At 40.8% G+C, this 24,171-nt stretch overlaps 1 protein-coding gene across 1 annotated transcript in view; it reads left to right on the top strand.

Annotated features, from left to right (window-relative positions):
- The window catches only part of LOC126187966 (BRCA1-associated RING domain protein 1-like), a 157,907-nt gene that overhangs the window by 67,970 nt on the left and 65,766 nt on the right, over positions 1–24,171 (top strand). Inside the window, exon 4 of the mRNA XM_049929348.1 lies at positions 20,203–20,283. Within this exon, the coding sequence (XP_049785305.1) occupies positions 20,203–20,283 (81 nt within the window). The remainder of the gene's footprint in view (positions 1–20,202; positions 20,284–24,171) is intronic.

The raw sequence follows: 24,171 nt of genomic DNA, 5'->3' as shown, positions 1-24,171 counted from the left end.
ACATTGGCTGTACGTGGCTAATGCATGGTTACCTCCTCCGTCATGAGGGCCCACCTCTGTGTCGCTGTGACTCAAAAGTGACGGTCGTCCACCTCTTGCTGGACTTCCCACTTTTAGCCCCTCTGCAGCCGGCTTTTAAGTTTCCCAGCACCCTACCTTCCGTGTTGGGTGACAATGCCTCAACAGCAACTTTAGTTTCACGTTTTATTCGTGAGGGGGTATTTTATCATTTGATCTAAGTTTTAGTGCATGTCCTTTGTCCCTCTGTGTCCTTTTAGGGTTTTGATGTGTTGCAGAGTGGCTGGCTTCTCCTTTTTATTCTCATAGTCAGCCAGCCATGGTAATCTGCTCTCTTGTTTTGGTCTGTTCTACATGTTTCTTGCGTCTCTCTGTGGCTTTCTTGTCCGATTTCGTCCATTTTAGTGTTTGTTGCCTTTCTGTCGTTCTTGTGGTTTTCTCCTTTTTTCCAGCTGTGTTTTGTATGTTCCAATTATTTTACTCCCACTCTTGTGGAACTAATTTAATCGGAACAAGGGACTGCTGACCTAGCAGTTTGGTCACCCCCCCCCTCCCCCCTTTAAACCAACCATCCATCTCTGAAAGGACCATCCTGCCACTCGGAATGCCACAATTTGACTCCTTTCAAAGTCACTCATTTGGCTGGAGGAAGCATGAGTGCATCTCCATGGCATGGTTGCCTGCTTTGTTCACACGTTTGCACCACACGGAGACTTCTGGCTGTGAGCATTCCGTATTAAAGTGTAGACACAGGTGGCATTCTGGTAGCTATGCCGCTACACTATCTGTAGGCAGACAGTGTTGAATCCATTATCAGTACATCTACTGTTTCCCATGTGGCGTATGCTGCCATCAGATCAAAATTGACATCGTTGTTCCAGGTGTACTAATTTTTTTCTGGGAGTGTATTTTAGAAGCATGTTCCCTTTCACTTGGAGCAGATGACTGGATTATAAGCAACACACATTGTGTATGCATGCCCCCGACATCTTTCAGGGGCAAAACCCTAAATGAAATATGCCTAGGCATCAACGAACATTTTGTCTCGAAGAAAAGTTCTTCCTCATGACTTGCTCTATCACCCCTAGACGGTTGATGCAGACTTTGAATGTGAAACAGTCAAAAAATTTTGTAATGTTATTGCAGGGTAGGTTGTGCTGAGAAATAATTTTTAAGGAAAAAACAATTCCTCAGTTAATTAGCATTGAAGTTAGCCAATGAGGCTGTTGTGCTCGCAACTTCAAGCAATCACTCCAGAGACAGTGTTGCCAAACATGTTCTTCACTTTGTTTCCTAAAACGGAATGAGAGAGTGATAAAAAAATTGGACGTGGCACAGTAGTAAGGACTGAATCCGAGCAAAGGGTGAGCAATCTCATGCGGTACCATATACAATTTGAGAACAACTGTATTACTTGTAGCTGGCAGGTCACCTGCATTTGTGTGCAACAGCCTTAGTGGCTAACTTCAATGCTAATTAACTCAGAAACAGTGCAACATACTGATTTTTTTTTTCCCTTGATAATTGTATCTTGGCACAACCGACCCTGCAACACCCTTACAGGCTTTTCAAACTGTTTCTATCTCAAATCACTGACACTCATCTGGAGAATTCACTTCAACCTACACTACAAGCATCAAAGTGGATATTGTTGTAAATTGCCATACCTGTGTTGAGAAATAGTCTGGATAAAGCTGTCAATCAGGCAAGGATTGACCATTGTGTTGGGATGTTTTTATAGACCACCAGCATCCGCAACAAATGTCGCAGAATGTTTCAGGGAAAGTCTTGAGTACATAGGAAATAAATATCCAAATTATCCATTAGTTATAGGTGGAGACTTTAATCTATCATCCATTGACTGGGAAAATTATACTTTTATCACAGAGTTCAGAACCAAAGATTCGTGTGAAGTTATTCTAGGAGTGCTCTCAACATACAACCTTGAGCAGTTGGTTAGAATACAAACTCGAGATGGGAACATTAGATATCTCGGTGACAAACAGACCTCATCTTTTTGAGGACGTTAATATAGAAGAAGGTATTAGCGACAATAATGTCGTTGTGGCTTCTAGGTCAGTGGTAGTTGCAAAAAACCGAAGAAACAATGTAGAGTTTTTTTGTTTGCGAAGGCAAATAAAAGTGTCATTAATGAATATCTTCATAATCAGCTCCAAGCATTCACCGCGGGACACAAACATATTGAGCATCTTTGGTCAGAATTTAAAGGTATTGTCCACCATGTGCTAGAGAAGTATGTGCCTAGCAAAAGTATAGGGGAGGGAAAGGATCCACCTTGGTACAACAAACATATTAGGAAGTTGCTGAGAAAGCAGAGACTTTTCCACACTCATTTTAAACGTAGTCACTGCTCCACTGACAAATAGAAATAATGCAAAATGAAAGCAGCTGTCAGAAGAACAATGCAAGATTCTTTTAACGAATTTGAAAGAAATATTTTATCTGCAGATTCTAAAAATAACCCCAAAAAATTTTGGTCGTACGTGAAATTATGAATGCTACAAATAATTCAATACCTTCTCTTGCTGACAGTATGGGTAATGTAACTGATGATGATAAACAGAAGCCCGAAATTCTAAACCTAGCCTTCAAAAACTCCTTTATGGTAGAGGACTGCAGCACCATTCCCCCTTTCAATTATCGAACAAACGAAAGGATGGCTGACATAGTGTTTAGTGTATCTGGGATTGTAAAACAGTTAAGATCCTTAGACACAAGGAAGGCATCTGGCCCAGACAGTATCCCCGTAAGATTTTATGTTGACTGTGCTACAAATATAGCACCATTCTTATCCATCATCTATCAGAGATCATTGGAACAGCGGAAAGTTCCACAGGACTGGAAGAAGGCGCAGGTCATAGCAGTCTATAAAAAAGAGTAGAAAATCGAATGCACATAATTACCAGCCAATTTCACTGACATCGATTTGTTGTAGAATCATGGAACATATTTTGTGTTCAGACATATTGACCTTTCTAGACTCTGAGAAGCTCATCTGCAGAAACCAGCACGGTTTTAGGAAACAGCGGTCATGCGAGACACAGCTCGCCCTTTCTGTGCATGATATATAACAGGCTCTTGATACCGGCTGCCAAGTTGATGCCATATTTCTCGACTTTCGAAAGGCGTTTGACTCAGTTCCGCACTGTCGCTTGCTACAAAACGTGCGCGCTTACGGTCTATCCAATGAAATATGCGGTTGGATAGAAAATTTTCTAACAGACAGGATGCAGTATGTTGTTCTGAACGGGGTGACGTCAACAGAAACAAGCGTAACTTCAGGTGTGCCCCAGGGCAGCGTAATAGGTCCTCTGCTTTTTACGATTTACGTAAATGATCTGGTTGATGGTATTGACAGTTTAGATTAGATTAGATTTACTTTCATTCCAATTGATCCGTAGTGAGGAGGTCCTCCAGGATGTGGAACATGTCAGAAAAACAACAATACATGACAAATATTTACAACTAAAACAAATAAGCTAATGTACCATTCCACAGGTCCCAAGTGGAATGATCGTCATTTTTTAATGAACACTAAGTCATTTTTCAAATACTAATGCACTGAATTTAAAATAAAAAAGTTTTTTATTTATTTATAAGGTAATAAACATGTAATACAACTAAACACATTACTGCACTGAAATGGTGCAGAAGTTAGATTATACTTACATACACACACACACACACACACACACACACACACACACACACACACACACACACACAAATTTTCAGTGAACACATTACTGCACTGAAATTGTGCAGAAGTTATGTTGTACTTATATACAAATCAGTTGGTTTTACTAAGAAATTCATCAATGGAGTAGAAGGAGTTGGCCACCAATAAATCCTTTAGGCTTCTCTTAAACTGAATTTCATTGGTTGTTAAGCTTTTTATGGCTGCTGGCAAGTTATTGAAAATGTGTGTTCCTGAATAATGCACACCTTTTTGTACAAGACTAAGTGACTTTAAATCCTTGTGAAGATTATTCTTATTTCTAGTATTGATTCCATGAATTGAGCTGTTGGTTTGAAAAAGTGATATATTTTTAATGACAAATTTCATTAAGGAATAAATATATTGGGAAGCTGTAGTTAGTATCCCTAGTTCTCTAAACAGGCTTCTGCAGGATGTTCTTGAGTTCACACCACATATAATTCTTACTGCACGTTTTTGTGCCCGGAAAACTTTAGCTTGGCTTGATGAATTACCCCAAAAAATAATCCCATATGACATTATGGAATGAAAGTAAGCATAGTATGCCAGCTTTTTCATTTTTATATCCCCTATGTCTGACAAAATTCGCATTGCAAACAGAGATTTGTTAAGACGCTTCAGCAGTTCTGTGGTGTGCTCCTCCCAGTTGAATTTATTGTCAAGCTGTAATCCCAAGAATTTAACACTGTCCACTTCTTCTATCTTCTTGTCATCATATGTTAGACATATACTCTTGGGACACCCCTTACAAGTTCTGAACTGCATGTAGTGTGTTTTTTCAAAGTTTAGTGACAAAGAATTGGCTAGGAGCCAGTGATTAATGTCCACAAATATTTTATTGGCTGATCTTTCTAAGACTACACTTGATTTGCTATTTATTGCAATATTTGTATCATCAGCAAACAAAACAAACTTGGCATCTGGTAATGTTGCTGATGAAAGGTCATTGATATACACAAGAAAAAGTAAGGGCCCCAAAATGGAACCTTGTGGGACCCCACATGTAATTAGTTCCCAGTTGGATGATGCCTGATAGCTTGATACATGTCTCTTTCCTAATAACACCCTTTGTTTCCTGCCAGAGATATAAGTTTTGAACCATTTTGCAGCATTTCCTGTTACACTATAATATTCTAGTTTACTTAAAAGGATATTGTGATTTACACAGTCAAATGCCTTTGACAGATCACAAAATATACCAGTTGCCTGCAATTTTTTGTCTAATGAATTAAGTACATTTTCACTGTAAGTGTAGATAGCCTTCTCAATATCAGAACCTTTTAGAAATCCAAACTGTGACTTTGACAGTATGTTATTTGAGATAAGATGGTTATAAAGACGACTGTACATTACTTTTTCGAAAATTTTTGAGAATGCTGGCAACAGTGAAATTGGACGGAAATTTGATGCTATTTCTTTATCTCCCTTCTTAAACAGTGGCTTAACTTCAGCATATTTCAGCCATTCAGGAAATATTCCACTGATAAACGACTGGTTACACAGATAGCTTAATATGTTACTTAGCTCAGAATCACATTCTTTAATTAACTTTGTTGATATTTCATCATACCCACTAGATGTTTTTGATTTTAAAGATTTTATGATGGACATTATTTCTGTTGGGGTAGTGAGGGTCAAATTCATATTATGGAAGTTACTTGAAATGTCTGGTCTAAGGTAATCCATAGCAGCATCTACCGAACCCGACAACCCCATCTTTTCAGTAACAGTTATAAAATGTTTGTTAAAAAGTTCTGCAACACTATACACATCTGTCACCAATGTATCATTTACTCTTAATGCTATTTGTTCCTCTTCATGTCTGGTTCTACCGGTCTCCTCCTTCACTATATCCCATATTGTCTTTATTTTGTTATCTGATATGACTATCTTTTCCTTGTAATATATTTGCTTTGACATCCGTATTACAGTCTTTAATATTTTGCAGTATTTCTTATAATGTGCTATAGCATTAACATTGGAAATGTTTCGGATTGACAGGTACAGTTTTCTTTTTGTTTTACAAGATACCCCTATTCCTCGAGTAATCCAGTGGCCTTAGACTGTTTGCCGATGATGATGTAGTCTACAGGAAAGTAGTATTACACAAAGGTTGCGAACAAATCAATGAGGATTTGCAGAAAATAAATGCGTGGTGTAATGACTGGCAGTTATCTCTCAATATTAATAAGAGTAACCTACTGCTTATAACAAGTCGAAAATCCCCATTAATGTACAAGTACAAAATAAATGCCCACTTTTGGAAGCAATAACGTCCGTGAAGTACCTAGGTGTGACTATTCGAAATGATCTCAAATGGAATGATCAGATTACTCAAGTAACGAGTAAGGTGAACTCTAGATTGCAATTTATTGGTAGAATCCTGAAGCGATGCAGTCCTTCAGCAAAGGAAATAGCTTACAATACGTTAGTTCATCCAGTCTTGGAGTACTGTTCGTCTGTGTGGGACCCTTACCAGTTGGGTCTGGTTCAAGAGATTGAGAAGGTCCAAAGAAGAGCTGCAAGATTCGTGACTGGTACATTTAGCCATCGTGAGAGCGTTACAAATCTCATAGCAAGTTTGAAGTGGGACACTCTTGCAGATGGACGGTGAACTAAACATAAGGGACAGCTCACTAAATTCCGAAATCCGATCTTCACCGAGGATGTAGAGCATATATTATTACCACCAACTTTCAAATTGCGCAATGATCACCATTCAAATATAAGAGAAATAAGAGCTCATACTGAGGCATTCAGACAGTCATTTTTCCCTCGTGCGATCCGCGAGTGGAACAGAAGGGGGGGAAATATGACTTTGTCGAGAATTGTGACTTCTGCCGCACACCGCTTGGTGGCTTGTGGAGTATATATGTAGATGTAGATGTAGATGTAGATGTAGAAAGAACCATAATTTCAAACATTCTCATAGAATGCACTGAAGCAGAAACAATTATAAATACTGAAAGCTGTCTAAAGCAGGAGATACGCTTTTGCTGAGGACCTAATTGTGTACAGAAAGGGTAGACTAAATCCAGTTGATGGTGGTATGTGTGTTGCTATCAGGAGTGGTTTATCTTCAGGAAAATTGAAGTTGATAGGTGCTGTGAGTTAGTGTGGGTTGAAGTTATATCTTAGTACATGTGAAATTTTCGTACTTCTGTGACATCTTTCTTAAGAAATACTATCATATGCCTAAAATTGGAGTTGGTAGCATTAGGAAAATGATGAAAACCTGACTTGGGAGGTGCTTGAAGGTGGGCATGAAAGCCAACCTACATTTCAAGAACCAGTGTTATGTTGGGAACCTGGGAGTGTATTACAACCGTTGTCTGTCTCTTCTACAGGATCTATAATGCAAGACTAGGCTAATTATAGCAAACACAGGGACATTAGAGCTATCATTCTTCTTGTATTCGACAGACTAATAGCATATAAGGAAATTATATTGTGATACAGTGGGAAATGCCATCTACCATGCCCTTCACCATTGTTTTTGGAATATGGACATAGATTTAGACTCCTCTCTCCTGGAGGAAGGTGTTCTCAGGGTGGGTGCATTGTTTGTGCATTGTTGTCGTGAAAGATGAAACCTTTGCTGAATTCTGAACACTTTTACCACGGACATGAGGTGTTGGACAAATTGTTCTCTTGTCAGTGAATAGATTCAGGTTTAATTCCAGATGTCCCTTTGCCAATGTTCTTTGGGTACAGTGGTCCTGCACAGTTTGTGAAGGCAGGAAAATATTTTTGTCGAGTTCTCTTTGGAGTATCTAAAAGCCCTAATTTATATGTGATGGTCCTTATCTGGTATTGTTGATCCTGGGTGATTACCAGTATTTTTTGTGTCACAGCAATGTTTGGATTTTCAAATGATGATGTGGTGCACACCACGTCAGCCGATATCTTTCTGTGCTGATAACTTTTCTTGTGGAAAAGTGACACTACTCCTAAGACCTAAGCTTGCAGTGACTGTTAACAGAGTGAATAGTGTTCACAAACCACGTTACCTGTTGAATGCCGGAGTTATAGGACACTCCACTTGACGGCACTGAGAATGCATTTTTACTTTTATCTCAATTATACAGATGGCTATGGTCACAGGGGTACAGAAAAAGAAGTTTTTAATCAAGTAGCACAAATTATGCAGGTCTCTGTGCATTTCATTTGCTAAACGTACAATATAACCTTCATCTTGTGCTCTCACAAATACTTCCTTTTCTGTAAGTTCCTAGACTTAGACAGTATCCACTAGTCACAAGTCGATGAGAGGTGGTGTGTGATTGGAATTCATTTATGCTGTTTCAGCAACAGAAGAAACTGGTGAACTCTGCAGCAAGGTAATACTGAGAGCACACTACTTTACTACTGCCTTTAGGATCTGTGTAAAACTGCTCAGCAGAATATGATTTACACTTCACTTTGAACAGCAGACCGTTCATTCTGGAACCAGACATCCCTGTGCAATGAACGTCATACACTAAGATCAGAGAACATTAGGCAAAATTTCAGAGAGAATAACTTAGGGGATGGTTTTGGAGTAACAAAGGACCCGAAGTATTCCTTTGACCCGAAGTATTCCTTTGACTCAGTGAACCTGTGGTAATGATCAATGAATGGGCTATACAGCCCTCCGAGGTTTCGTGAGCCTTGTAGAATACTTTTTTACCTCTGGCACAGGTTTCGAATCAGCGCCAGATGGCACGGAACTCAATGACCACTAGAGGTCATTGCAGCAGTCGCGCTGTACGCCGTGGCTGCATGCAGTCCTGGCCCCGAGTCTAACATGAGGGTGCCACTGTGGAGCACGTGGTCCCTGCGGCCAGTAACGACATACCTTGTTGTGTATTTAGGCAGCTGCATCTCACTCAGTGAGTCAGTCTGGTATTCGCTTACAGACATCATGTTTACGTTGCATGTGCTTACTTCCCGTTTACGAGTGGATGTGGTTTTGATTTCGTGAGGTTCTCTCGTGTGACCCCGTAGCTTAATACTTTGTTGTTGATCATGGTGTCTTGATCGGTTGTCTGTCGTCGTGTTTGTCCTTCCATTCCCGTTCGTCCGTCTTGTTTGTTTGCGGGCCACTCCCATTTGGTCCTTCTGCATCTGCGTTATAGCAACTCCGCGACCATTCCTGCTGCAGTTACAACACACTTAATACCAGTTCTCCAAACTTTCTACGTAAGCTTTCACGGGACAGTGTTATCTGTCGTCAAGTGTCTGCCAGTTCAGGTTTTTCAGGATTGCCTGGACACTTTCCCACAACTGAAAAAAATTTCTAACCATTCCTGCTGCCATTAATGTCTATACATTCAGTATCCTCTTTTAGCCCTATTTGGTAATCGGCCAACAAATTTGCACAAGCGTTTTGTAAGTGTTCTCTTGTGGGAACTGACTGCATTTCCCCCACATCCTACCAATGAGTCAAAAGTCTGCCACCTGCTTACACTACGACTGAGCCAATGCGATTATTGTATCGAAGAAAAATTTAATTGGGAAAATTACTGGACTTCACTTAACTTCAGGAGGCGAAATACATAGTACTGCTGTGTGACACTCATAGAAGTAAAAGGGACGAACTGTTTTGATTTTAGTTGGGGAAGTGAGAGGGGGTTGCTCAGGCCCTGGCCTGAGGCAGACCCACTTGGGGCGAGGCTGAGGCTAGGTAGAGGTGGAAGATTTTTTGTTGTGATTCTGAGATCAGTATGCATCACTTGACACAGATAGGTACAACTAATTGCTTTCAAAATAACTCCAATGGTTAGCAACACTAAATTCAAAAAGTGTTCTCATTTCAAGTTTTCGTCTCATCAATAATATATAATTTGCAGAAGTAAATTAACTGTGACAGTATTCGTTAAGACATACAGTTATCGTTAGTGACAAATGCAATTTATGGATGTGAGCCCTGAAAAAATTGTATGTCAGGCTCATAAATAGGGGACTGGAGACTGCAGACTAAATAATTAAACTGCATGAAACCATTGCTAATTCTTAGAAGCAAATATCAGGCACATATCAAAGAGCATAAAATGTTGAACACTGAAAAAGTACAGAGCATTTATAGTAGAGATAAAGGTTGATGGGATTCATATGTTTGGTTTGAACAGAGGTTTAGTAAGGAAAGTACACTTGTATGTAAGTCATGGATAAGGGTACAAAGGATCCAAAGGGACAACATGGTTGAGAAAATCACAAATTGCATGTTGGGTTTAATCTGAGGCATATGTAGCATATACAAGATGTTGCAATAAGTGAACCAAGTGAAACTAAAGTCTAAAAAATGAGGGCGACAGGAAGTGCAAAGTGGCTAAGCAGGAATGGCTAGAGGACAACTGTAAGGATGTAGAAGCAAATATCACTAGGGGTAAGATAGATGCTGCCTACAGGAAAATTAGAGAGACCTTTGGAGAAAAGGGAACCACCTGTATGAATATCAAGAGCTCAGATGGAAAACTAGTCCTGAGCAGAGAAGGAAAAGCAGAAAGATGGAAGCAGTATATAGAGGGATTATACAAGGGCAGTATTATGGAAATGGAAGAGAATGTAGACGAAGATGAGAAGGGTGGTATGATGATGTGTAATGCGTGAAGAATTTGACAAAGCACTGAAAGACTTCAATTAAAACGAGGCCCCAGGAGTAGACAACATTCTATTAGAGCTACTGATGGCCTAGGGAGAGCCAGCCATGACAAAACTATTCCATCTGGTGAGCAAGATGTATGAGACAGGCAAAATACCCTCAGACTTCAAGAAGAACATAATTATTCCAATTCCAAAGAAAGCAGGTGCTGATGGGTGTGAAAGTTACCGAACTATGACAAGATTCATACAGTTAAAGCTTTCGGCCATTAAGGCCTTTGTAAGCAGTAGAGACGCACACGCACACTCATGCAAATGCAAACGCAAATGCATCTTGCACACATGTCTTCAGTCTCGGAGAACGGAAACCACACTCAACACACACTGAAACCACACTTAATTGTGTGAATTGTTTTGTTGTGCCTATCGCGCAACTCAGCATCTCCGCTATATGGTGAGTAGCAACTTTTCTTCTCTGGTATTGTTACATTCCATCCTGGATTTTCCATTGTTTGATTTTTACCGAACTATGAGCTTAGTAAGTCATGGCTGCAAAATACTAACATGGATCCTTAGAGAAGAATGAAAAAGCTGATAGAAACTGACCTTGCAGAAGACCAGTTTGGATTCTGTAGAAATGTAGGAATACATGAGGAAAAACTGACCTTGCTACTTCTTATAGAAGATAGGCTAAGGAAAGAGAAACCTATGTTTGCTTTTTACAATGTTGATTGGAATACTCTCTTTCAAATTTTAAAGGTGGCCCAAGGGATAAAATACAGAGAGCAAAAGGCTATTTAGAATTTGTTCAGAAAGTAGATGGCAGTTACAACAATTGAGGGGCATGAAAGGGAAGCAGTGATTGAGAAGGGAGTGGGACAGTTGTAGCCTATTGCCTGATGTTGTTTAATCTGTGTATTGAGCAAGAAGTAAAGGAAACAAAAGAAAAAGTTAGAGTGGGAATTAAAGTCCACAGAGAAGAAATAAAAACATCGAGGTTTTGCCAATGACATTGTGATTCTGTCAGAGACAGCAGAGGACTTGGAAGAGCAGTTGAACAGAATGATGGTGGTCGAAGTAGGGAGGATATAAAATGTAGACTGGCAGCAGCAAGAAAAGCGTTGATGAAGAAAAGATATTTGTTAACATTGAGTACAGATTTAAGTGTCAAGATGTCGTTTCTGAAAGTATTTGTATGGATTGTAGCTGTGTGTGGAAGTGAAATATGGTGGTATAAACAGTTTGAAGAAACAGGGTGCCTCATTAAAGGCAAAAGTCCTGGCCAGCCACGCGTCCCTGAACAAACAGTGGAACAAATCCAGCGAGCATTTGAGCGGAGCCCCCACAAGTCTAAAAGTTGTGCTAGCTGAGAACTTGCGTTACTGTGCACGACAGTGTGGCGTGTGTTACGGCGTCATTGAGTTCTCAAACCATTCCGATTACATCTGGTACAAGCTCCTCGAGATACTGGGAAAGTGAAGCAAGTGGACTTTAGAAATTCTATTCTAGGGGACATGGAAGATGACACTTTTATGTCACGGTAATATTCAGCCATGACGCGACTTCCCATATTAGCGGGAAGGTTCACCGTCATAATGTGTGTATATGGGGGCTCGAAAATCCTCATGAAACAATTGAACAAAAACGTTATTCACCAAAAGTGAATATTTTTTGTGCTGTTTCGCAAAGCATGGTTTATGGACCCTACTTTTTTGAGGAAGAAATCGTAACAGGGCAATCATATCTTGCAATGCTACAGAACTGATTATTCCCACAGCTGTACTCTGACAATTTCATCTGTCAATAAGATGGAGCACCAATGCACTGGCACAACAACGTGCATACTTTCCTCAATGCCAGCGTGCCCCAATGTTGGATAGGGCGTACAGGACTGTGAGACCAGGCTTTACACTCTTGCACTCCTAGGTCCCCTGACTTAACACCATGTGATTTCTTCCTGTGTGGATATTTAAACAATGTGTCTACATTTCTCCCTTACCTCATGACATTGATGAACTAAAAACCAGAATATGAGCTGCTGTAGCTATGGTGACAGTATACACCTTACGCTCATTTTGGGATGAATTCAGCTATCGGCTAGATGATGTCCGTGCAACCAATGGAGGACATGTTGAACATTTATGAGGAATTTGTATAAACTTCTGTCTTTTCTGAGTAATTTAGTATTCTATTTGCTGGTGTTGAGCTCTTCTTCCTAGTAAATAATTGTATTTAAAATTGTGTAATTCTTTTGGGGACACCCTGTACTGTAATTATCTGATTAAAGCTTAATCAGCTGAACAATTTTTGATCCCGAGAATGAGGAGGTTGCATCAGTCCACAGGGCTTTTCTTTAATTTGCAGACTAAATGTGTTTAAACATTCACACTGTTTTGCGAAAGTATGTTCTTGCGAATTGAGAAAGGCTGTTTCACATCAAATTGCTTCTTGTTTATATCATAGTCAGAGCTTGACAAGATTTAACAGTGTTGCAGAAACTGACAACTCACTTTAAATGTTCATAAATGTGAAATTATGCATTTCACGAAATGAAAAAGCATGGATCCTAAAACTACAGTATTTATACAGGGTGTTTCAAAAATGACCGGTATATTTGAAACGGCAATAAAAACTAAACGAGCAGCGATAGAAATACACCGTTTGTTGCAATATGCTTGGGACAACAGTACATTTTCAGGCGGACAAACTTTCGAAATTACAGTAGTTACAATTTTCAACAACAGATGGCGCTGCAAGTGATGTGAAAGATATAGAAGACAACGCAGTCTGTGGGTGCGCCATTCTGTACGTCGTCTTTCTGCTGTAAGCGTGTGCTGTTCACAATGTGCAAGTGTGCTGTAGACATCATGGTTTATTCCTTAGAACAGAGGATTTTTCTGGTGTTGGAATTCCACCGCCTAGAACACAGTGTTGTTGCAACAAGACGAAGTTTTCAACGGAGGTTTAATGTAACCAAAGGACCGAAAAGCGATACAATAAAGGATCTGTTTGAAAAATTTCAACGGACTGGGAACGTGACGGATGAACGTGCTGGAAAGGTAGGGCGACCGCGTACGGCAACCACAGAGGGCAACGCGCAGCTAGTGCAGCAGGTGATCCGACAGCGGCCTCGGGTTTCCGTTCGCCGTGTTGCAGCTGCGGTCCAAATGACGCCAACGTCCACGTATCGTCTCATGCACCAGAGTTTACACCTCTATCCATACAAAATTCAAACGCGGCAACCCGTCAGCGCCGCTACCATTGCTGCATGAGAGACATTCGCTAACGATATAGTGCACAGGATTGATGACGGCGATATGCATGTGGGCAGCATTTGGTTTACTGACGAAGCTTATTTTTACCTGGACGGCTTCGTCAATAAACAGAACTGGCGCATATGGGGAACCGAAAAGCCCCATGTTGCAGTCCCATCGTCCCTGCATCCTCAAAAAGTACTGGTCTGGGCCGCCATTTCTTCCAAAGGAATCATTGGCCCATTTTTCAGATCCGAAACGATTACTGCATCACGCTATCTGGACTTTCTTCGTGAATTTGTGGCGGTACAAACTGCCTTAGACGACACTGCGAACACCTCGTGGTTTATGCAAGATGGTGCCCGGCCACATCGCACGGCCGACGTCTTTAATTTCCTGAATGAATATTTCGATGATCATGTGATTGCTTTGGGCTATCCGAAACATACAGGAGGCGGCGTGGATTGGCCTCCCTATTCGCCAGACCTGAACCCCTGTGACTTCTTTCTGTGGGGACACTTGAAAGACCAGGTGTACCGCCAGAATCCAGAAACAATTGAACAGCTGAAGCAGTACATCTCATCTGCATGTGAAGCCATTCCGCCAGACACGTTGTCAAAGGTTTCGGGTAATTTCATTCAGAGACTACGCCATATTATTGCTACGCATGGTGGATATGTGGAAAATATCGTACTATAGAGTTTCCCAGACCGCAGCACCATCTGTTGTTGAAAATTGTAAGTACTGTAATTTCGAAAGTTTGTCTGCCTGAAAATGCACTGTTGTCCCAAGCATATTGCAACAAACGGTGTATTTCTATCGCTGCTCGTTTAGTTTTTATTGCCGTTTCAAATATACCGGTCATTTTTGAAACACCCTGTAAGTCACAGTTGGAATCTGTCAGCTCTTACAAATATTGGAGTGTAACAATTTATAAGAGTGTGAAATGGAGTAATCACACAGTCTCAGTCAGAGGTTAAAGCAAGTGGCAGACTGCAGTTCAATGGTAGAATGCTTGGGAAGTGCTTAATTGATGACTCTAGGAATGTCCTGCAACCATTGGGATCATGAAGACAGGACGAGATTGATCACAGCGTGCACAGAGATGTTTAAGTAGCCAGTCTTCCTGCTCTCCATACCTGAGTGGAATGGGAAAAAGCTCTAATAAATGGTACAATGCTACCTACCCTTTGCCATGCACTTCATGGTGGTTTGTAGATACAGTTGTGGCCAAAGCCAAAAGAATCAGATTGACTCATACCCAACAACAGGTGAAAAAGTATCTCCATTATCAGGTCCAGATTTGTATGAATATTCTTTTGCACGTAATCTCGCTTTGTACCTCATGCTGCTATTTTGTTTGCATTTTATTTTGTAAATCCACTTACAACTGACAGGCTTGCTGTCTGGAGGTAGATCCACTAAAACCCAGGGTATTATTTCATTCTTCATTGCTTTGTACCATTTCTCAGAGTCTGTGGATGCTGTTGCCTCTTTGAAAATTTGTGATTTACAAATGACTGTGCTGCATAGGCCACATAATATAGGAAATGAACTGGAGGGCAAAGTTCACCATGTTTTTTGAGAGTTAGTCCCAGTTTAGCAACAATCACAGTAGCACCATTGCAATTTAGCCCTATTTTCAATGAGTTACTGAACTTCATCTCCTGCATTTGTCGATGTATTCATATGTAATGTTGTTGAACTTTAGCTCTGTAGGGTGGCCCGTGGCATTTTTGGACAAATTTTACAGGATTAGCCCACCATTACTGTTTTCTTTGGTTTTGTTTTGAAATTTTGATCAAAGCAGTTTGAGAGTGCAAATCACTTGGTTCCAGACTTCATCATGTGTTTGAGTGGTTTTTCCTTTCTGAGGAGTTTCTCATTGGGTCCTTTGACCTTACCTACCTCTTTACCTCATGGATCCCTACTCATAACTGTTGATGCCACATCCTGCATGCCCGCGCTCTTGCCGCTATTGAACACTACCTCTCCCAGTGTCCTTCCAAGACACCAAACCCACTATCTCATTCCTCATACGCCCTACTATTTCGTAACACACAGCTACTACTCCTTTCAAGGGAAGGTATACAAACAAATCCATGGCACAGACAAGTGCACCTGCATCACATACTCATGTGCCAACCTGTTTCTGGATGTTCTAGAAGAAATCTTTATCGCCTCCCAAAACACCAAACTCTTGGTGTCCTTAAGGTTTATTGACAATATCATCATGATCTAGATCCAGGGCCAGGACACTCTATCCTTATTCCTTCACAATCTCAGCGCCTTCTCTCCCATCCACTTTAGTTGGTCCTTCTGAAGCCAGTGTGTCACATTGCAGGATGTTGACCACCTCATCTCAGATGGCTCCATCCACACCTCTGTCCTCATTAAACTTACCATCAACCACCAGCACCTGCATTTTGACAGCTGCCTTCCCTTCCACACAAAAAAATGCCTCCCATTCAACCTGGTCATCAATGGACGGAGTATCTGCACTGATGAGAGTACCCTTGCTCAGTATGCTTCAGGTTTCACTAAGGTCTTCATAGACAGATATTATTCTCCAGAACTAGTCCACACACATGTTTCTTGTGCCACATCTCCACAAACCTCAAACGGGGTACTTATAATGTATTCTCCATTGTACAAGGTGCCCATTGTCCATTTACGACTACATTAAACTTGATTGACCAAATTACTTCCGTGATAGACAAGTGAATTATCTTCTATCTGGACAGGAACTTTGAGCTTCTCTAGTGGTTTAAACATTGAATATCATTCCTTTGTTGGAAACTGTGTTTTGATGTAGCACTATCAGCAAGCCATTATTATTACAATTGGTAGCAAAAGTTTTCTAACTTGTGCACCTAAAACAATCTATTGTTGCACTCAGCTTTATAATGACCTTATGTGTGGGTAGTAGCGTTCAACATTCTACTTGTTTTCAGTGCTTTTGCTTGAATTGCTTTGAGAACATTGCCTTTTAATCTTTTTGTGATTAACCTTAACAGCGGCAAATGTAATTATCGTTTCTTCAGTCAGTGACAACACTGCTCTTCTTTCAGTAACTTTGCTGTTAAATTATCAAAAGACTGCCTAGTTTCATCTCACAAGTCCCAAACTGAAACAAATGAACCACACTTCACTGGCAGGCCACCTAAAACTTCTGAAATCTTGCTTGCATCTCCCGCTGGTTCACCAACATGGGGAAAGACAGTACTAATGCTTCAATTTTACTAATATGTTGCAAAATGGCACCACAGTGTGACGTTTCGTAATTAAATCAACAAAAGAATCAATTTTAGAAAATACATGCATTATATATTTTATAATTAAATAAATTTTGTTTCTACGTAACCATATTTGTTGCCGTTCACTGTTAGTGAATTCCGTTAAGCCCATTCCACATACTATTTGTTGTAGCAGTAGACATAACAGTTTCGTGTGATATTTCCATAATTGAAAATTACCTACATCAAATTTCTGCCTGCTGCAAAACTTCATTTAATCCATCTTTTATCTTTTTTCAGTATACTGATCAAAAACCTTTCATCTAATTGAACTTAATTCAGAGATTTGTTTGATGTGAAAATATTTTTTTGGGCCCGTACCACTTGGACAGACTTAATCAAGTTATAACAGCTGATGAAGTAAATAGTTTTATTTCTTAATTTAATGGACACGTATTCAGAAGACACAAAGCAATTGCAGTTAACAATGGTGATACTAAAAGTTTAAGCAATGGAATAAAGCCCATGGGTCATCAAGAAATGCAAAAGATAAAATACCAAAAAAATACTTCAGACAGTTGGACAGCTGGTGGCCCGCAGGCTGCATTTGGTCCACGATTGATTTCAATCTGACCTGCTGGAGAAATTCCAGGCAAACACAAAATGAATGCACTCTCAGAGGCATGTGTATTGAGGCACAGTTTGCTTGTATGACATGATGGGAAAGGAGTGCCATTCATATTGGTGCATTACTCCCTAAACATTAACATCACAGATGCTAGTTTTGAGTTTATGTGCAAGAAGCACTGCTTTTACATGACGAGGCGGCCTGTGAGCTGAAGTATGTATTTGAATCGCGCCTGTGGGTCACCAAAGGTTGCCCATGTCTACACTAAAACCTTATTGCATGTACACAGACTTTTAAAGAAAATCAGCTCCCAGCTACACTACACTACACTACACAACACAACAGCTTTTACTAATGAAGAAATAGTGGCTTTTAATTTTGTTAATGATAAATGGTGAAAAGAGGTGGATGCTGTTTTCCATCTGATAGCGATGTGCCAAACAGATTGGCCTCACCACATTTATGTTGACAGGTGATGGAGTCACTTTATGAGAGATTCCCATAATTTTTCCATCTAATGTGTCTTTATATAAATTTTTCTGTACAATATTTTTCACATTGTTTTTCATTCTGTGGGGTTTGCTGGTTTCTTTTGTGTTTCATATGTGTATTATTTGTTGTATTGTATTCTGGTAAATGTAGGGTTTCATTGGGAAGATTATGAGAGAGAGTTTCTGTGAAGGTCCTTACCGCTGTTGTCTTGGTGATACTGCATGGCATATGGATGTTAGGTGTCAAATATAGGTTCTGTGCTGTGATTTGGAACTTGTAATTTACTGTAGATATTTCAAATCCTTGCTTGTATCTATACCTTCTACTATGAAATCCATTATCTCAGTCATACCATAAATGATAAGTATTAATATAGTATTTTTTATTGTTGTATATTTATTTTGTAATTTTCTTTTATTTTGCTTGTTTATTGTAGACTTTAACTGAAACAATTGCGACATTTAACTGCATATTGTAATTTGACCAATAACAAAAGTTTATTCATATGATTCTGTACAGCTTCACCTTTGTATTCTTGCCCCCCTTTTTCGAAAAAGTCCCAAATTCACATTTCTGTACACCTAACAGCTATGGAAGAAAAATTTGATTGACAACATCTACTGCAAAGAAATTAGAATGACACATTATAATCACAGGTGCTGAAAAGTTGATTCTAGGTTAGAGATCAAGAAGATGGCCAAGATGGCCCAGAGTTTATTAAAAGCAGACCTACCTGTGTTGTATAAATATTCTAAGGAAAGTTCTGTTAGAATTTAAATATTTGAAGAGAAAAGGAGACCACTCACTGAATTACATAAGTGTTCAGTTGCTGACAAGTACACATGGAAAATGAAAATAGAGATAGAGAGAGAGAGAGAGAGAGAGAGAGATCTATATTAGATGGACACACAATGTAGGGATAGCAGTTTGGCTGGTGGATTGGAAAGGGGTGTGTCTGTTTTGATGGGTAGAGAGAGAAAGAGGTGGGAAGCAGGCGGGGGGGTTGGGGAAAGGTAACTAATGGCTAGGAAGAAGGCAGTAGGTGTGGAGGATAGATATGTGGGAGGGGGAGGCAGGGGCAGGTACAGGTGCAGGTGCACAGGCATGCAACACATAGGCACCGGAGCCGGTGAGGTGGGGCCCACGATGAAGATAGCATGGATTGTGAAGGCACGACAGGACAGAGGAAGGGGAAACTATGGGTAGAGAGTGTGGGGACAGTGGTTTAGCAGAGATTGAGGCCAAGAAGATTCAGAAGCTAAAGGGGTGTTGCAAGGATAACTGCCATCTACATAGTTCAGAAAAGCAAGATGCAGATGACAGGGATTGTGAATTAGCCATTCATCTCAAGTTCGTTTTGGTCAGCTGTTCGCTGGGGGTAGTCAATTCGGTTTTTGGTCCCAGTTTGATGGTGGCCATTTTTTTTGGTGAACAGCTCATTGGTGGCATCCCCACATAAAATGCTGTACACAAATTGCTGCAGAGCTGGTATGTGGCATGACTGCTTTCACAGGTGCCCCTGCCTCTGGTGGCTTAACGTAGTACTGTAACAGGACTGGAGTAGGATATTCTGGGTGGATATTTTGGGCAGGTCTTGCACCTGGTCTTCCTCCATGATATGAGCACCGTGGCAAGGTGTGAGAGCGGGAGTGGCAGAGGGATGGCTCAGGATGTCATGTAGTGTTGGTGGGTGTTGGAATGCCACTTTAGGATGGGTTTGGAAAGATTGTGGGCTGGATGTCCCTTATTTCCAGGTATGATGCTAGATAAGGCCCTTACAAGAATGTGTTTTAGTTGGTCCAGTCAGAACTTCCAGAGAAATCCTTATGTGCAGTGACAAGGGGTTGAAATATTTTAATGTTGAGCATCAGAAAGTAATAATGTGGCATAGCAGCCAGATGTGCTGTGAGGGAAAATGCTTTGTGATTTGGTGTACCATGTTGCATTATTATTCGTTACTTCAGAAGAGACAAATGAAGCAGCAAGGATATAGATGCATTTACACCTATGCATCTTGCGCCTAGTGCCCGAGTTTGCCTCACATGTAAGAAAGAGCGTGCATGCAGGTGTACACCTCTTTCTCGGCATACTTGATGACAAACACACATTTGTGTGTTTGTTATCATTTATTTCCAGTACAGTTTTTGCTTCCAAGAATGCTCCATCATTTAGAATGTATCATTTGTTGTTGACTTACAAGCATACAAACAGCTTCAACAAGAAATGCAGTTTAGCATGTATGTTTTACTACAGGGAGACGCTGCTCGAGTGAAATCACTTTTGGATGAAGGAGCCAATCCAAACACAAAGGATTTTGCTGGTTGGACACCACTGGTAAGTGAAAACCCTACATGTTATTCAACTGAAAAACATTTTAAGACTTTATTGCATACTCTGTAACATGATAGATTCATAATATGCTGCTAGTATTTTATCTCTATATGTAAAACGAAATGTCCTGACTGATTCACTGACTCATCATCGCCCTGCCCAAACGGCTAAGGACAATAACTTGAAATGTGGAGAGAGTGCTGACCCTATAGTGTAGGCTTCACTTAAGAAGGGATTTTTAGAAATTCCCTACCCTAAGTTGGTGAAATAGACCATGAAACATTCTTGTAAACATGTCACTATTAAGGTAGTTTTGATGCTAGAACTACAAAAATTGGTATTTGGATTCTTGATCAGAAATGATGGATACGTGTTTCAGCATTGTTTGGAAATTCAACCCCTAAGTGGGTGAAGTAGTGGGTGAAAATTATTTTGGAAATAAAATCATTATTAAAGAACTACTAAAGCACTTTTAAAGCTACATCTATGAAAATTAGTACTTGACTTCTTTTTCAGTGTTTTTGGAAATTCAACCCTAAGGGGCTAAAATAGGTGTTGAAAATTTTCATAAAACTGTTTTAAACAATGGAAAATACATGACAGAATAATGACAGTATTAAGGAAAGTATAGATTGCTGCTCACTATATAGAGGAGATGTTGAGCAGCAGACAGTCACACTGGTGAGAATGGTAAACATGTGAGCTTTTGGCCAAAAGGCTTTCTTCTGAAACGACCCACACATGTCTGGCCTCAGTGGTCATGTAACTGTGTGTGTGTTTTGTGTACTTTAGAAGTTCTTCTGGCCTAAAACTCCCATGTTTAGCATTCTTTTTGGTGTGTCTGTCTGTGGCTCAAAGTCTCCCCTATATGGTTAGGAGTAATCTATCTTTTTATAATCTATAATGTAGGCATCAGTTAAGGAGAAATTTTTTGAAATTTCAACCCAAGGCATTGAAATAATAGATGCAAAGTTTTTAGAAAAAATGTGTCACTATGAAGGCAGTCATGTTACCTATGCAACGAAATTTTATGTTTGGTATCTCAGTCAGAAAAAAAAAAAAATGTTTAGAGTTTTGGGAAATTTGAAAGATTTTTAAAAATTATTATTAAAAAACTACTTAAGAATTTTTAAAACTACACTCCTGGAAATGGAAAAAAGAACACATTGACACCGGTGTGTCAGACCCACCATACTTGCTCCGGACACTGCGAGAGGGCTGTACAAGCAATGATCACACGCACGGCACAGCGGACACACCAGGAACCGCGGTGTTGGCCGTCGAATGACGCTAGCTGCGCAGCATTTGTGCATCGCCGCCGTCAGTGTTAGCCAGTTTGCCGTGGCATACGGAGCTCCATCGCAGTCTTTAACACTGGTAGCATGCCGCGACAGCGTGGACGTGAACCGTATGTGCAGTTGACGGACTTTGAGCGAGGGCGTATAGTGGGCATGCGGAAGGCCGGGTGGACGTACCGCCGAATTGCTCAACACGTGGGGCGTGAGGTCTCCACAGTACATCGATGTTGTCGCCAGTGGTCGGCGGAAGGTGCACGTGCCCGTCGACCTGGGACCGGACCGCAGCGACGCACGGCTGCACGCCAAGACCGTAGGATCCTACGCAGTGCCGTAGGGGACCGCACCACCACTTCCCAGCAAATTAGGGACACTGTTGCTCCTGGGGTATCGGCGAGGACCATTTGCAACCGTCTCCATGAAGCTGGGCTACGGTCCCGCACACCGGTGGGCCGTCTTCCGCTCGTGCCCCAACATCGTGCAGCCCGCCTCCAGTGGTGTCACGACAGGCGTGAATGGAGGGACGAATGGAGACGTGTCGTCTTCAGCGATGAGAGTCGCTTCTGCCTTGGTGCCAATGATGGTCGTATGCGTGTTTGGCGCCGTGCAGGTAAGCGCCACAATCAGGACTGCATACGACCGAGGCACACAGGGCCAACACCCGGCATCATGGTGTGGGGAGCGATCTCCTACACTGGCCGTACACCACTGGTGATCGTCGAGGGGACACTGAATAGTGCACGGTACATCCAAACCGTCATCGAACCCATCGTTCTACCATTCCTAGACCGGCAAGGGAACTTGCTGTTCCAAGAGGACAATGCACATCCGCATGTATCCCGTGCCACCCAACGTGCTCTAGAAGGTGTAAGTCAACAACCCTGGCCAGCAAGATCTCCGGATCTGTTCCCCATTGAGCATGTTTGGGACTGGATGAAGCATCGTCTCACGCGGTCTGCACGTCCAGCACGAACACTGGTCCAACTGAGGCGCCAGGTGGAAATGGCATGGCAAGCCGTTCCACAGGACTACATCCAGCATCTCTACGATCGTCTCCATGGGAGAATAGCAGCCTGCATTGCTGCGAAAGGTGGATATACACTGTACTAGTGCCGGCATTGTGCATGCTCTGTTGCCTGTGTCTATGTGCCTGTGGTTCTGTCAGTGTGATCATGTGATGTATCTGACCCCAGGAATGTGTCAATAAAGTTTCCCCTTCCTGGGACAATGAATTCACGGTGTTCTTATTTCAATTTCCAGGAGTGTACATGTATGAAAATTTGCATTCGACTTGTGTGTTAGATATGAATAAATATGTGTTAATGAATGTGGAAATGTCACCATAAGAACTAACAAAACTCAAAACTCTGACCACTTACATCCAGGACAACAAATTTTTATCAAAAAGAATTGTCACTTGTTACCGTTAAGTTATATGGAATTGAAATGGCTATAACAGGAGTATATGCACTGAATGTTGATATGCCACTGCGAACCAAAGGTCATTTCTAGCAGAAATTAGACCACCTACTCAACGAAGTTAAGAGCCACCGAGAAGCAATAATAGCAGGAGATTTTAATGCAAGAGTGGGCTCGCAGGTAAATGTTGTAGTGCTAGGAAGATACAGAGAAAGTGTTGTTAATAGTTCTGGAGAATGTCTTATAGAATTCTGTAACCAGTGTAGCTTAAGAACTTTGAACAGACGTTTTTCACATAAATATATTACCAGATATACATGGGAAAGATCCTCATTACAACAGAAATCTTAATTGATTACATCATTAGTAAGCAGAGATCTAAAATGGTAGTTCAAGACTGTAGAGCCATGCGGGGAGCCAGTAGTGGATCTGATTACTATATAATTTTATCAAAGATGACATACCTGTTTGGAAGAAAACCATAAAAAACTGGACAGGTGACTATCCAGTGCAGTGACGAAAAACTGGAACGACACAGTATAAGATTTTTCTCCTAAAGCAGTTCAGCGTGAAGGATATATTCAACAAAGATTTGGAGTGTGAACAAAACATGATGCCAGAAGATGAGAATGTTGAAAGGGAATACGAGAATATTAAACAAGCAATAAGGAAAATTGCTGTAGAGGTACTGGGGACTGTGAGAGTAAAGGGGTAGACAAATATGATCCTCCATGGAAGTCAGATGCCAGTGTTTGCTTTTGGAAAAGGAAAATTTATACAAAAAATGGTTATCAACTAAATCACCTCAAGATAGACAAAATTGCAAGACAGTAAATCAGGACTAAGGAACAGGATTAAATTAAAAAAGAACTAGATGTGGGAACAGAAATACATCCAGACTGAGAGTTTAATAGGTGGATCACAGATGGCAGAAATGTGGATAACAATCACTGGTATGAAGAAAACACCAGTAAACAAAGCTGTAGACAATTTAATTCATTTAAGCGAATGGAAAAAAGCATTATGTGGCTCTTCTAACTGAAGACAGACTGCAGTACATTAGAGACGAAGAAGGCAGGAGTGAACAAACAGTTCGAAATGCGATCATCACTATAGAGGAGGTACACAGTGCATTAGATAAAATGAAGAATGGCCAGTCACCAGGTCCTGGAAATAA

This window comes from Schistocerca cancellata, chromosome 5 (assembly GCF_023864275.1).
Source record: "Schistocerca cancellata isolate TAMUIC-IGC-003103 chromosome 5, iqSchCanc2.1, whole genome shotgun sequence".
Lineage (NCBI taxonomy): Eukaryota > Metazoa > Arthropoda > Insecta > Orthoptera > Acrididae > Schistocerca > Schistocerca cancellata.
Note: the sequence above shows the minus strand (reverse complement) of the source record. Positions and strands in the feature narration are given on the sequence as shown.